Source organism: Rhinolophus ferrumequinum, chromosome 6 (genome assembly GCF_004115265.2).
Source record: "Rhinolophus ferrumequinum isolate MPI-CBG mRhiFer1 chromosome 6, mRhiFer1_v1.p, whole genome shotgun sequence".
Lineage (NCBI taxonomy): Eukaryota > Metazoa > Chordata > Mammalia > Chiroptera > Rhinolophidae > Rhinolophus > Rhinolophus ferrumequinum.
The window spans coordinates 79,917,932-79,934,163 of NC_046289.1; the positions used below are offsets into that span (position 1 = coordinate 79,917,932).

Sequence of the window (16,232 nt, forward strand, 5' to 3'; positions counted from 1 at the left end):
AGAGAGACAAAGAGAGAAAAGTGCCCCTTTAATTTGTTCATCAAGTTGAATCTTCAGAAAACAAAGAAGCTAGTATTTTTAAAAAATTTCTGAAAAATTTTAGTGTTTCACCAGAAATGACAAACTGCCACTTGGATTTTTATGCTAGATGACAAAATTTCTCAAAGTACACACATGTAATTTTTTTTGCAGTAGGCATTCAACTAGAATTTCGCCACAAGTTTTCTTATGTCACCTTCTAATTCCATTTGCAATTCCCTTCAAAGAAAAAGGATGATACTACCCTGGTGAAGGAAAAAGTTGAGCTAGTAATACTTAACATTATTTTTAAGGACAACTTTTAATTAATGAATAATGCAGTTTTATCCTCTGTTGAACATTTTGTGGAAACATGTATGGCTAAATAAGAATGACAACACTACTAACAAATTCATGTTTAATAAAAGTAATAGGATGTTTAAAGAAATGCTTTAAAACTGCATCCCTGGGTTCTTTTTTTGTTATTTTGCGTTATCTAACAAATTTATTTCAACAATCTTTTTATCCCCAAATACGATGAAATACTTAGAAAGGTTTTCTTAATAGTGTTAAATTATTCTAATCTTATTAGAATATCACTAAGCAGTGCAAAGTTCAAAAGAACAGCATAAAAATGAAAGACTCACTGTGAAATCATCATTTCCTAGTTTAATGATGGAGCGTAAAGTATTGCACTTTATTATTCAACACAAAATAATGTAGCCAACAGTAACATACAGGTACACAATTTAATATTTATTATATGCATTTTATATACATTATTTTGCAACAGCTGTATGTTTGCTATGTGGTACAATCTTAAAAATTTGCTGATTCATAGTTTGTAAAACAAAAACCTTACAAAACTCGCAAACTGATCAGAAAAGTTTTTTGGAAGACTAGAAAAAATATTTTATTGTCTTAATCATGCATTACACAAACAAAATCTTCAGTTACACCATAAAATTAAGCACATCTGGAAAAAATAAAACAGGGATAACTAGTCCAAACACAGATTTCTGTATCCTGATTCAACTATTTTTGTATCCTATTTGTAATGTAAATAAAAATTTACTCCAAATATTTTTAAACAAGATAGTTTTGTTTGGAATCATGGTAAACCAAGATATGTATCTGGGGGGAATCACCTTGGTATGTAACTTAAACTATAAAATATTCCATTTTTAGTCTATTTTAGACTATTCAATGGTTCCAAAATAGATATACAGGTTCCTTTAACACATTAATAAAAGGATAAAAAGACCAACAAAAAGTGAAATAAATAATAGGCTATTAGCAAGATGGATAATCCTTGATAAATAAACTTGTAAATACAGTAAGATGTACAAAATATCACATAGTGATAGAATGCCAAGATTAGTTTTTTTTAAGAGTTCATTTGGAGTACTAAACCCCATTGTTTTCATTTTAATACACTTAATAGTCCCCGGTTTATGAAGACAATTATGTGATGATGAAGGTGATTTAGCATCTTATGGAGGACTTAGCTGAGCTGTATTAGGCAAAAGAAGGAAAGTGTGGTTACACGGCAGCGGGTCAGTGAGATCTCTGTGTTTTAGGGTTGTATAATGCAGAAAACTTCAATACAATCTTGAGCACTGTTGTGACAGGCTAAATATATAAAAAGACTTATAAAAACTAGAATTTTATCCAAACATTTTGTGCAACTAATGCTAAAATATTTTAAGTTAAATTTTCTTTCTTTTTTTTTTTTAAAGCAAAATAAGTTTAAAAGGGAATCTGTGGCATTCAACTGATAAACAGAAGATCACTAAGAGATGAAAAAAACTACTCTTGGAGCTCACTTCCCCCCAACAAGAGCACCACATTCCTAACCCTAAGGCAGCACACAGAGTCCAAAATAAAAGTCCTTTTGCAAGATCAGACTCCACATTGGCTTAAAGATACCTAAAAAACAGAAATACGCTCAGTTCATATCCAGTATAGGCCAAATACTGGAGTCCTTTTTTTCTGTCCCACAAAATACAGTAATTACAATTAAATTAATGAGCCTGACATTAAGATATGATTTCCACCAATTTATGCCTGCCCTAAATAGCCTTCACCAGGCAGATCACATGTAGTGTCATATCAGTAACCTTTTTTGATGGCAGTGATGCAGACCCTCTTTCTGTCCAAGCCAATCTGTAGTTACGATGCAAGTTTCTGTTGATTCACACAAAAACTTTGGCAAGGGCATCAGCCCCTGCACTGGCAATATATGCTTTTGATGGATGGAAAGCAACATCATAAATTGATTCATCTAATTTCTTCCTATGTGCTGTTATTTCTTGCACACATGTCTTGCTGTCCAAATTCCACAATCTAATAGAACAGTCATGGCCTGTAAAAGAACAAAGTGTGACTGAATAACAATTCTCTTATAAAGTTTGTAGGCAACACAAGAAGTTCAGACTTACTTCCAGACATCAAATAGATTCCATTAGGATCTACTGCTAGGCTTGTAACAGCATCCAAATGAGCTACCATAGAATGGATCATTTTACCTAAATAAAACATAACAGAGAAGGTTAATTTCTGACAAACAGCTACTACTAACTTGAGAGATCAAAAACTATGAAACAACATCAACATAAAAGAGACAATCACTACAGCAAACTTTACTGTGATAAAATATACCTAACATAAAAGTTACAATTTTAACCATTTGAGAGGGTATAATTCAATGGTTTTTAGAACATTCACTGATGTGCAACCATCACCATTAACTAGCTGAGAACATTTTCATCACTGCAAAAGGAAACCCCAAACCCATTACGCAGTCACTCTTCTTTTCTCCCGTCCCCCAAGTCCCTGGTAACCACTAATCTGCTTTCTCTATGGATTGGCCTTTTCTGGATGCATCATGCAAATAAAATCATACAATATGTGGCTTTTTTGTGTCACTTAGTATAATGTTTGCAAGGTTCATCCACTCTAATAATATCTTAAAGAGAATCTTAATTCTAATGAAGAATTTTCCCAGTTACTTCTTAAAAAGACATGTATGTGACATGAATTTGACAGTATTTGATAGGGGAAAACATAATGACTAGGTTGCATCAAAGGCTTAAGATCAGGTAAAGTGGAATTAAAATGAAATGAGAAAGGATCTTTCTCATTAAGAGATGTAAAGACTATTTTATCGACAGAGTTGATAAATCACTAAAGAATATATTCCTACCTAAAGATTCTAGTATAATCAAATTGATTTATCCTTTGAAATGTTTTACATAGTAGAAACAAGAAAGGGGAGAGGGGTGGAAGTATATTAGAGAAATTATTCTGGACTTCCCCACATAGTAACAAAAACATTATTTTGGAAAATGTAACTTAATACCTTCGCTGAAGATTTGGCAAGCAAATGGGATTTAAGGGCAAGTTGAATTTAAAAAACAAGTTGTGAACACAAAGTTGTCGCACAAATACTTTGGAACAAGGGCATTAGCCTCTGCACTGGCAATATATGCTTTTGCTGAATAGAAAGCGGCATCATACATTGATTTAATTAAGAAAGGAATAAAATAGCAAATACTGATACTTTAAAATTTTCCTCCCGTTTCAATCAGCAGAGTCTTATTCAAATGCCTGGGCTTCTCTTAATGAGAGATGGAGACCTTCTCCAGAATTCTAATTATAATCATCTGACATGCTCCTGGCCCCTTGATGACATTCCACACTGGAACACGAACTAGACCTACTTTTGTGATGGGGCTACTTTTGCTATGGGGCTAGAATTGTTAACCTGAATATAAAACCACAAAATAATCAAGCATGCAAAAAGTTTCTCTGAAAACCATAAAACGTCCTAGCAATTTCTGGTAATACTTTTCTCCAAAAATAAGACCCAGCCGGACCATCAGCTCTAATGTGTCTTTTGGAGCAAAAATTAATATAAGACCCAGTATTACATTATTATATTATATTATATTATGTTATATTATATTATATTATACCTGGGTCTTATGTTATACCTGGGTCTTATATAAGATTTGGTCTTATAGTAAAATAAGACCGGGTCTTATATTAATTTTTGCTCCAAAAGACACATTAAAGCTGATTGTCCGGCTAGGTCTTATTTTCGGGGAAACACGATACCAGTTGAGGACAAAATTAAAGTTTCTCATCATTTCAAACCATATTTGTCTGATGAACAGAATAATTTGAGAGATTCTTCTCCGCTATCCTTGAAGAACAGAAAAATCATGCAGCTACTATCTCTAATTGCTTATTCCAACATAATTGATCTATCAGTTCTAGAATCCATTCCTCTCAGAATTCCTATTTAAAAATAAAAAAAAAATCCCAGAGTATGAAATTGTTGGCCTCCAGGACAATAATCTCAAAACATCAGGGTTTAAGTAACAAACATCATTAGCTTCCCTAAAAAATGTCAAACCTATGATGGTAACTCTTAATTCACAAGTCTAGTTCTGAATTCTCTCCTGAGAATGATCCCGTATGTCCTAAAATTAACATGTCTTACACCAAAGAATGCTTTCATTCAAATAGCAGACCGACCCATTTCTTTAAGGGTGCTATAATTTTCCAAGTTTAACTCCCAACTCTCCTGCCTGTACACTAAATGAGTGCTCACTGATATGTTGTCAATTTCGAGTCAACCCTTCTCCACATACTCACTTCAAAATGTGAGAGACTCCTCCCCACCTTCACTGGACAACGTACAGAGAGGTGCAATGCTGAACCAAGTTGGATGCTGGGCTTCCACTGGTAACCACATAAGTCAGAGCTCCTGACCCCTCCCAAGAACTAACACCCCCTCCTTCAGCAACACGGATTTGTAACTTCTCACATTTAACCAATTTCACTTTGCCCCCATGTCTCTGCTGCCACCTCTCTTCCCCGACCAAGATTAATTCTTTCCTCCTATAACTGATGAAATAGAGGATGCATGCAGTCACCCGTTGTCCCCTCCCTGGCACCTTAAGCCCTGACTTATGTAATCAGTACTGTGGGTCCCTATGAAATGGAGAAGAAACAGACTGATGTAAAACATATAGGCTCTACAAGCAAACTGCATGGGTTTGAGTCTCAACCCCTGCATTTTTTCTGTTGTGTAACACTGTACAAATTTCTTAACTTCTCTTAAGCTTTTTAATTCAACTGTAAGACGAAAATAATAGTACTACATATGCCTTATGGAGTTATTAGAAGAGCGAATGTTAACATTATGTAAATCAAATAGAACAATGTCTCGCAGTAAGTAATACGCCAGTAGTTTATAAGCTACAAGAGGACAGGGCATGTCTTTGTTTTGCTTACCAAGCACTGAGAACTGTGCTAAGGATATGGCAGATAGTCAATTTTGCTGAATGAATGAGTTCACAACCAATTCAGGATCTTCTTCCCACAAGTCCAACAGGTCCCTCACCTATACACCTTCTCTCCTAGACTCACTCACTAGCTAAGTCTCGTAGGCACAGTACATGCAACTTAAATTTGTATCTCCACTAAAATTTTAAAAATTATGAGCCCCAAAGACCTCTCCAGAGTGAACAGAAATCGAAAATTTTTAATTCTTTAAAGTCAAGGATCTCCCCATATAGTACAACTTAAATAATCTTTCTAAACCAATTTTGCAAACCCCTGCTCAAATATTTTATGTGGGTTTCACAGTGCAGAGCATAAACCAAAATCATCATTCTTAGCCTGGCTCTGAGAAGTCCCCCTGAGTAGATTCTGTTTTCCTCCTCCAAACTTACCTCTTTTGGCTTTGCCTATAAAAAACTTCTGCATGAGCCCAAGCTCCTACCACCATGCCTCAATAAAACAGGCCCTGATCTGAAATTTCTACTACCTCCCTCACTTAGAAAATATATCTTACCATTCCTTCAAGGCAAAGCTCAAACCCTCACGCTGTGAAGACTCCTTTATCTAGCAGGGCTCCTCTTCCTGCACGTACATTTGTGTGCACAACTACACACATCCTATTTCTCCCAGACAACAGGGAGTCCCCAGAAAGCAGAAATCACATCTTCTACACGATAGTAGCCAGTGCAGTACAGAGTACAAAATACTGAATACATTTGTTTTTAAAATCTAAATATTCATTGACCCATTCATAGCATTGATTTCTATAATGTTTAAAATGAAAAATTCAGTAAATTTACTAATTCAATTGATAGAATAATATTCTATTAATAATTTAGCTAGCCGGAAAATACCAGTTATGGGGATATGCTAGTTTATCACATTTAAATGAATTACCAATTTTCAAAGAAGGATTTCTTTGAAAACAACATATGTGAATACAGTTTAATTTAACTCAATGTTGTATGTGTATGTGACTCTGTGTGAGAGTGAAAGTGAGAGAGAGATTGATTTAGAAAGAATTTTTTCCATTGCTTGGAGCCTATTGCTTCAGTTATCTTCAGATAAAGTACTTGACTAGTTAACAGAAATAACAAAATAAATTGGTAACACTTACAAATAATTTGAAAGGCTATAGGCTCATTTGTTATTAAGTAAAATATTATTAGGATGAGGGTGAGGGGGATCAAATGTATGGTGATGGAAGGGGAGCTGACTCTGGGTGGTGAACACACAATGTGATTTATGGATGATGTGATACAGAATTGCACACCTGAAATCTATGTAATTTTACTAACAATTGTCACCCCAATAAATTAAAAATAAATTTAAAAAAAGAAAAAAAAAAGAAAAAAAATATATTATTACCACTCTCTCTTGATTTCTGTCAGTGAAAAAGTTCGACTCACTTTTTGCTTTTAATACAACTACTAAAATTCTTGAACTTTCCCATACAAATGCAAATCCTCAATAATTACTGAAAGAGAATCTTCTTAGAAACAAAGGAAATTATCTCTTTGCTCTTAAAGCTGGGGAAGATCTTTAGCTTTATAAAAAATGTTCCAAGATTTGATTTGATAAAATGTTAAATTGAGAACATTCACGTGAATATGAATCGTCTTTCCTATGCAATACACACCAGGGACTGTCCATTCTCTTCTCAAGTGTTCTACTGATTTAAATGGAATCTATCCATGAAAGTGTTATTTGAATAAAGGGATTTATGTTAAGACTCTAAACACTAAAAATTATGACCATGTCCTATATAACCTTCAAAGAGAAATCCATAGTTCTGATTTGCTGTCTTGCTTGGTAATTTGTTCCCCTGCAATAATCTTGCAACTAACATTTAAGTTTATTTGGAAGTCTTTGAATGCCCCTGTTTTAGCTTCTCCTCAAAGAAGCCTCTCTAGCTGTCAGATCTTTCCTGAAAGAGAGCAAACAATATTTTATGTAGTATTCTAGGCAATAACAGATGAAACAGGGGTCCTTAACTTAAAGAAACAACCCAAATTAAAATTTGATTTGACTTTTATATAACTGGCAAGTTTCCTGACAAGAAATACTGGGACGATAACAATAAGTCAATTTCTACTATATCATTTCATCCACCAAGAAATAATTTTAAGCACGTATTTGAAATGCCAAAGACCAGAAAGACACCTCTTATGCTATACTAATTCACAACAGAATCTGAAGGAAAAAATTTCAAATGGAAGGGTTTGTATTTAAATGAGGACGTGAAGAAATAATAGGTAGGCAAAGTATTATATATATACTTAAGGATAAAAGTTAACATATATTACGAGTGTGCAACATTAAGTAAAGCAAAAATCTGAGTTATTAATAAAATGGTTTAACTTGGCAATTTTGAAGTCAAAAAGTCAACATATCTTAAATGAAAGTATTATTTTTGATCACCTCAAATTTACAGAATATGACTGTAAAAAAAGTAAGAACCTACTTACCCGTTTTATTGTCAAAAAATTTGATGTGTCTATCTTCATGAGCAGTTATTGTAACAGGAAGTGTGGGATGACTTACTACTCTGTTAATGTGATTATTGGATTGTAAATCTGAAAAATAAAGGAAGATAATGCACTAAAATTCAAACCTTCAATTAGAAACTAAATGATAATTTTTTCAGACTTAACAAAAAATAAAAACCAAAGCTTTTGTATATTACAAAACTAAGAAGGAAACAAGGGCTCTCAAGTGATACAATTTCTTAAAAAAAAAAAGTTTAAGCTATCACGTCCTATTATATGGACAGGACTAGGCTCAAGTTTAGGAAACAATAGAAGTATTTTAATGCAGACTGTCAATAGATGTGGTTTAAAATTGTTAAAAGACTTAAAAACAAAAGATCAAGCTCTTAATTTTTGATTAGAGATGAGGGAGAACAGAGAAGATTCAAAACAAATGGGAAAACATTTCAACATTATTTGACTTTAAGTAAATCAATCATTCCACATGTACACATGAACTCTTAACTGAACTTAAACACATTACCAAAAAAACTCTGTGAGAGTGTGTGTGTGTCTAATTACCTATGTAAGAGCAAGAGAGGCACTAGGGTTGAAAAGACACTGCGACAGACACTACTTTGATTATAATTTGGTTTGAGATTTGATCATGGAACTATGTAAATGTTTTACATAATTATAAAATTATTTTTTAAAAAGCAATCACGAAAAATCAAAAGTAAAATTAAACAAATGAACTTAATTGCATATCCAATTGGTATAAGTACAAATAAATGAAATACTTCAAAGCTTAGTAATCAGACTGCCCATCCCTAGTGGAATGAGTATACACTAAGAACAAAATACTAGCAGCAATCCAACTATTGTGGTGGTTTTGGTATTATTATTCTGAAATGACTGCATGTATACTGTGGGATAAATAAAACGAGAAATTACGATGATTTTGCTGAAAACCAGGAGTTTTGGTATAGTTAAAATGAGGTAAAGACATGAAATCAATGAGATAAATCTGAATTTGAATTGGAAGTATTTATATGTATTTATCAGTGTTTTTCTGTCTAAAAATTGCATATGTGGCTCTGTCCACTGAAAAAGCCTAAACTAATGACCAACTCAAGAACCATGAAAATTATGAGGACCAACCCAATAGCCTAGTACCTAGACTGTAGTCTCGAAATGCCATTTTCCATTAAAAGAAACCAGAGCTCCTTAGATATAAATGGCTAATTTCAGATCTGGGGCACAAAATGAACAAGATGAACATAGAACTCATCCTATCAGAAAGAAAACTATCAATGACTACCAGGGTTGTGTCAAAAAAACTCAGGAGCCAACTTGATTAAACTTCCAATGATCAAAGATGAAATAATCTGAGTAGCAATAAAGATAATACCTGCAATGGATTGAAACACACCAAATACATTTATCTCCAAGAGAGATTATAATGATAATAAAAACAACACTCAAAGACTCACTAGTCACCTCTGGAGGATGCTGAAGAACCACCTGATTATTATTTTGAAAACTGGTAAATGGGGGGGGGGGAATCAATAATTTATCACGCCTTTTCTTTATAATCTCTAACTCTAAGTAACCAAGTTGCTGATGAGGGGTGTTCCTTTTTATAGAAATATTCTACCTAATAAATGGAGAAGAAATGATAGAATTAGAAAATCACTTTCAACAGCTAATGAATCAATAGACCCAGGTAATGATCATCAAGACTGAAAACATAAGAAAAAGATAAACTAGAAAATATTTACTTCTGATAAAAGTTCACAAATTACTATGAAGCAGTCTTGTCAAAAAAAATTGAAAACTTGAAAATGAAGACCATTAAAAACATTGAACCTGAATTTGAATAAACCTCTAGAACTATTGCCAATTTACAGGAAGTAAATGAACAGAGGAGCATGTTAAATGATACCCCAAGGACACAACTGGCAAAATCCAGACTGTGGGAAATTCTATTAAGATGAACTACCCAATTTCTTCAATTAAAAAATGCAAAGGAAATAAAAGATGGAGGGGGAAACTACAGATGAAAAGCGACTTGAAAGACCGATTGCCACTCACAAATACATGGGCCTTATTTGGACTTGTATTGAAATAAATTGTAAAACATATACCACATCATACATTTACAAAATTGGCCATTTATACATAATGATTGTAGCTGGATGAGTTCTTCAGGCTCATTATTTTTTTCTTTACTTTCGCATGTAGGAGGTCTGACAATTAAGTTCACGAACTTGTTGCAACAATGTTGCTAACCGGTTTTGATATCAGAGGGATTATTCATTATGAATTTGTACCAACTGGCCAGTTAATCAACTTTACTGTTTGGAAGCGCTGAAAAGACTATGTGAAAAAGTTAGGCGATCTGAACTTTTCGCCAACAATTCATGGTTCTTGCATCACAATAATGCACCAGCTCACACAGCACTGTCTGTGAGGGAGTTTTTAGCCAGTAAACAAATAACTGTATTGGAACACCCTCCCTACTCACCTGATCTGGCCCCCAATGACTTTTTTCTTTACCCAAAGATAAAAGAAATATTGAAAAGAAGACATTTTGATGACATTCAGGACATCAAGGGTAATGCGACGACAGCTCTGATGGCCATTCCAGAAAAAGAGTTCCAAAACTGCTTTGAAGGGCGGACTAGGCACTGGTGTCTTTGAAGGTGACCATAGTGATATTCAGAAGTGAGGTACGTAGTACTTTTTCTAAGATGAGTTCGCGAACTTAACTGACCTCGTATTTCCATTAAAAATTTAAAATTATTTCCCTTGTTTTCAACTTCACATTCTCTACTCACTCCTCTATCACCTTATTCCCACCCACCCAAGCTCTTAAGAATAATTTGAGGAAATGGTAGAAATAATGTAAATAAGTACAATTGTAACACATTAAAGCTATTTTTCCACCCAAAATTCAAATAGTCAAAATATGAAAATTAAAAGATCACTCTCCATTGTGTAGTAATTCATTTTAGTTTCAAAGAAATCCATGAAAACTTACCAGAATCTATTTGTGATGAAAGCATCACCAATGACTGTGATGTTTCTAAATCGTAAATTACTGTACTACCAGTGTTGAAAGAGGTAACCATATGAGCTGGATCACAGCCTATAAAGTCAACCGATGTAGGTATTCCATGCTCTGAAAGGAGCCCAAAGAGATACAGTGTAAACACATTTTAGAAATCTCTGCTTTTCTGGTAAGAAAAAGAATTAGAATATTCTTGAAATGTTAATAATGAAAAACAAAGCACTTGTATTAAGATGGTGAACTGTAATAGGTAACTTCCCCTCAATTATTTAAAGTTTTATAACATTCTATTTAACATATAAGAAAAATATAGCTAGAGGGCTCTTAAAGTGAGAGCAGACATGTGCAAAAGTTATTTGTTCTATGCATTTTCTTCTAAGAGAGGAAAAAATACTGAATGAGTCTTTTGGTCCACTTGCCAATGACAAATTATAAAATGATATAAAATTATAAAAATTGATAAATTGTAAAATGATAAATTAGCATTCTCACATCACTGTCTTGGGAAATTGTTCACCTGACTGAGACCTATAAGCCTTATCAAGTAGCTAATACAAGTCAAAATTTCAGGTCTGTGAAAATGAAGCATGGACTCTGGAATTCACTGATGCAGTACTATCCTCAAGTGGCCTGAGCAGCAACTTCTCTCTTTAACATAATAAAATGAACTAGCCATATCAATGCACAACTAGATTAAATCTGGAGTCAAGCAATTAATTACCTGGATGAAGCTAGAAACAATTATCTAAATGAATTTTTACCTCTAAAGCTTGGGTAATTGAGAAACTATTAGAATCAGTAAGGTATCTAAGAGACCCAACAAAATTAAGCATATAAACTATTCATCCAATATGTTTTAAAACAAAACATACTTTTTAATAAAAATAAAAGGTCTGACTTTAAAAAATAACTTGGAAAATAAGACTAATACAGGTATATAAATATATGGATTATCACAAGGTAAATTGGTCACAGCCTTCTTTGACAGGAAAAGATTTGAAGCCATGCATGTAACTCAGTTTGTACTTCCAGTTACGGGTGCTATTGCAATGCTTATGGCTAGACTTCTCAACCAGTGTGCTCACACATGGTTTCCAGCTGAGCTTGAGACTGATCCCTGCAGTCTCTCTGGGCAGCCGCCTGGAGCAGGCAGAGGGTCTCATGCTGTCCGCATGAGTAGCTTCATCTGTCTACTCCACTTTTACATACAAATAGTTTTATTTTTTAAATAGGACATGTCCTGAAAAAGGTGAAAAAAAGCACTGAGCTACAGGTTATATGTGCAAAGCACCTTTCTTGTTTATGTAATAAAAAAAGACAAACTAAAAAGATTATCACAAGCTTTATAAAATTCTTTCAATATATCTCTTGGAGTAACAAAGAAATAGTAAATTAGTTGCTTTGTCCTTTTTTTTTTTTTTTTTAAATAGAGGCAAAATTTACTTACCCTTGTCTCCATTGTAAGTGCAAATACATGGCAATTTTTCTTGTGGATTCCATAACCTAACAGTGCCATCTGCTGAACAAGATAGTAATTGATTTTTTATGCCACTATAAGCAAGACCCCAGACAGCATCTGTATGAGCAACTAAAGTGCCAGCTAGAACATTTGGCTCTGGGAAGAAACAAACAAACAAACAAAAATTAGCCAAAAGAAGTTTAAAAGAAATGCTTTGGTATATAGAGATAACTTACCACATAATTAAGTATAAGACTACACATACCAACTATAAAGATACACCAAAGTGTATACAATGGCCATCTCTTCTAAGTTGTGGAGTTACAGATTATTTTCACCTCCCACCCAAACATTCCTGCATTTTTGTAATTTTCTGTAAAGAACATATATTTTTTCAAAAACTGCTTTATTGAGCTATAATTCCCATGCCACCAATTTAAAATGTACAATTCAATGTTTTTAAATATGTTCACAGAGTTGTATCATTACCACACCAACTTTAGCACACTTTCATCACTCATTAGCCATTTCCCCCAAATTCTTCCTCCCTGCCTTTCCACATCTACTCTGTTTCTACAAATTTGCCTATTCTGGACATTTCATATAAATGACCTTTTGTGACTGGCTTCTTTCACTTAGCATAATGTTTCCACAGTTCATCAGCATTGTAGCACGTATCAGTACTTCATTTCCTCAGTTTTTGAGTAATATTCCATTGTAGGGATATACTACATTTTATTTATCCATTTATTTATCCTTGATGGACATCGTGGCTAAACATCGTGCATCATTTTGTTCTGCAATCCTGTTTCTCTAGTAAACTCCCACTTTCCACAGATATTTCTTATCATCTCTGCAATTCACACAGTTCCCAACCTCCTTCCCTAATGAAAGATTATCGGGCGGCCTGTTGGCTCAGTTTATTAGAGTGCAGTGCTCATAACACCCACGTCGCCGGTTTGATTTCCACATAGTGGAGATGAGCAGTGAGCTGCACCCTCCACAACTAGATTGAAAAAAAACGATTTGACTTGGAGCTGATGGGTCCTGGAAAAACACACTGTTCCCCAATAAAAAAGAAAAAAAGAGAGAGATTCTCTCATACTTCACTGAGGAAATACAGCACTGAAATAGAAGCCCTCCCCATCTTCCTGCCTCCCAACTAGAAATCTGCTAGAGTCTAAAAGCAGGGGTGTCCAAACTGCGGCCTGCGAGCCAACTGCGGCCCGCAATCCATTGTTAATTGGCCCGCAGCAAATTCCAAAAATATATTTAGTTTACTTAAATAAACCAGGTGGGGCAACACGTACTTCACCTCGAGTGAGTGGCCCGGCTGTTTGTGTATTTTACCGCATATGGCCCTTGGTAAAAAACGTTGAAAAAAGTTTGGACACCCTGGTCTAAAGCTATCTTCTCTGCACTTGCAGATACAAGTAAGGAACTGTCCTCCTTCCCATCAAAGACTAATTCCACCAGGTGTATTCTGGATTCCATTCAACTCACTAACTTGCTTTCATGTTTCCCTAATACACAAATTCTCCTCCTCCTTGGGATCCACAAGCAAACAAATAAGCTCCAGCATCTCACAACATAAAAACCTTCATTACCTTACATTAAACAGTAGGAGAACATAGAATAAATATGCCTTTTTATGTCCCATTTACTCTCCAAATCACTCTAACATGATTTCTAATACCAACACCACACCAAAACAACCCTTGCTAAAATCACCAATGATGAACTCCATCCTACCACAAACTTAGTAATATTTTTCTTTCTTTGATCATCTATCCTCCTCTTCTCCCCTCCTCCTCCTCAACACATTGTTTTTCATCCATAAAGTGTGTATTGAAAGGTTACCCAGAGGTCCCTTCATCCTCTGGTTTTATCCCTAGCAATCAACCTCATTCTGGCTGGCCAAACCTGGGTAACCTATGTCACTTATAAAAAGGAATCATTCTATCCTCATATTATTAGACCTCTCAGTGACATTTGAAAGTGCAGACTGCTTCCTTCTTTTCAGAATGGTTTCTTCTTTTGGTATATTTCCACACTCTCCTGCACTTCCTCCAACGTCAACGGCCAGTCCTTTTCTCAGTTTCCTTTGTTGGCTCTCTTGCTCTAACAACTCTCCCAATATCAAAGTCCCTTCTCTTCTTACCCTATACAACACCCTGTCCATGTTATACTATGCATTCTCATATCTTGATACTGATTTTACCTACTTGATAATGCTGTCTCTTAACATGCCTAAAAATCGAACTCACCATCTTTTATCTTCTCACACCTGTTCTGCCCATTTCAATAAATGCTACTATCACATATTTTATCACTTGTGTCCAAAAGTAGTGATGAAAACATTCTGAATTAGATAGTGGTAATGGTTGCACAATCCTGCAATATAGTAAAAACTACTGAACTGTATACTTCAAAAGGGTATTTTTAACTACATAAGGTATTTCTTAAAGTTTAAAAGATTGTTCCTTAAGTTTTATTCTTTTTTATAATTAATACTGAAATTAATTAATGCTTTAATTAATAGTTTATTTTTTGGACAGCATAAAACTACCATAAAGTGCCAGCTTAAATATTTATGGCATAGTTAATTTTTCCCTTTAATAAAGCAAATTACTAGTAAATGGTAGAACTAAATGAGGACATTAATATATGTTTAAACGACCTTATAATAATATTTGAGGTATTTACTTTTGCCAGCTCCATTCACTTACACAAATACATTCCGAACCTTCTCCTTACCATATGTATCATATGGGTCCACATTAGGGCTCGGCATATTCCACCACTGGATGGTTGCATCAATACCACCACTAAAACACTGTTCTCCATTAGAACTAATAGCTAATGATAGAACAGGACCACTATTATAGGGAAAGAGGGAAAAAAGTTACTTATAAAGCCTAAGAAGAAATTTACATCTGCATCCCCCACCCTCTGAATATATGTGGTACCTAAAAACTGGTTAAGGTAAACATGTACATCTGAACAGTACTGAGTATATTCTCACTAATACAATTATTCATCAAATAAAACATTCAACTATTGTCTTTCTTAATATAAAACAAACATTAAAAAATCACAAGGTGTGAGGATTGATAAATAATAGTTAACAATAACTATGGCTGTTGATTAAGTATTAATTCAATGAAACTTACATGTGGGCCCTGAATGTGTAGATAGGCTCTACATCTAAAGAGGCACTCCTAAAAGGGAGGAGGTGGGGAGGAGAAGGCAATTAAACAATCATACATCACTGGTTGATATTCAAGAGTCATTAGTTAAGATCAAATGAGCACATAAAAGACATGGGACCATAAAGAAGAATTACTTGTAATTATTAGCAAATTTGGAAGGGAAAAAACACAGGGTAACATTAAAATACTTACTTTTTGGCAGGAACTGTTTTTTGTAAGTTCCAAAGTTTCAGAGTATGGTCCTCAGAAGCAGTAACCAACACAGGTTCTACAGGATGAAAAGCTAATGCCCGTACTCCATCAAAATGACTACGTAGTGTATACTTGGGGTTCCATGTCTTTCGAAAGGCATCTTTATTGGCAGGCAACTAAAAAGAAAGAGCACAATATTTAGTGGTAAAAGTAGTAAATTGATAGGCATGTGGAATTTTTGTTTATTGGTTTGGTCTGTTTAAAACATATATTTAAAACTGCTTTGCTAAAATGTCCAGTAGATATTTAATGTACCTTAAAAACTATAATAAACCTTTATCGTTTAATAAGAACTAAGAAGAATAATTTCACTAGCTTTCAAATACCTAGATCAAATGAGGAGTCCCTTAATCTCTTTTACCTAATCATCAGGCTAAACCTAAAGGTCCTATCAAATG

At 34.3% G+C, this 16,232-nt stretch overlaps 1 protein-coding gene across 3 annotated transcripts in view; it reads right to left on the reverse strand.

The window, feature by feature from the left end:
• Nucleotides 1-753: 753 nt before the first annotated feature.
• Nucleotides 754-16,232, reverse strand: part of STRN3 (striatin 3) — an 88,498-nt gene continuing 73,019 nt past the window's right edge. For all 3 annotated transcript variants that reach the window (XM_033107384.1, XM_033107386.1, XM_033107387.1), the window contains 8 exons: nt 15,775-15,950; nt 15,544-15,591; nt 15,128-15,249; nt 12,359-12,526; nt 10,882-11,022; nt 7,839-7,946; nt 2,460-2,546; nt 754-2,383 (listed from right to left, as the gene is read on the reverse strand). In XM_033107384.1, coding sequence (XP_032963275.1) covers nt 2,214-2,383; nt 2,460-2,546; nt 7,839-7,946; nt 10,882-11,022; nt 12,359-12,526; nt 15,128-15,249; nt 15,544-15,591; nt 15,775-15,950 — 1,020 coding nt within the window. In that variant the 3' untranslated portion in view covers nt 754-2,213. The remainder of the gene's footprint in view (nt 2,384-2,459; nt 2,547-7,838; nt 7,947-10,881; nt 11,023-12,358; nt 12,527-15,127; nt 15,250-15,543; nt 15,592-15,774; nt 15,951-16,232) is intronic.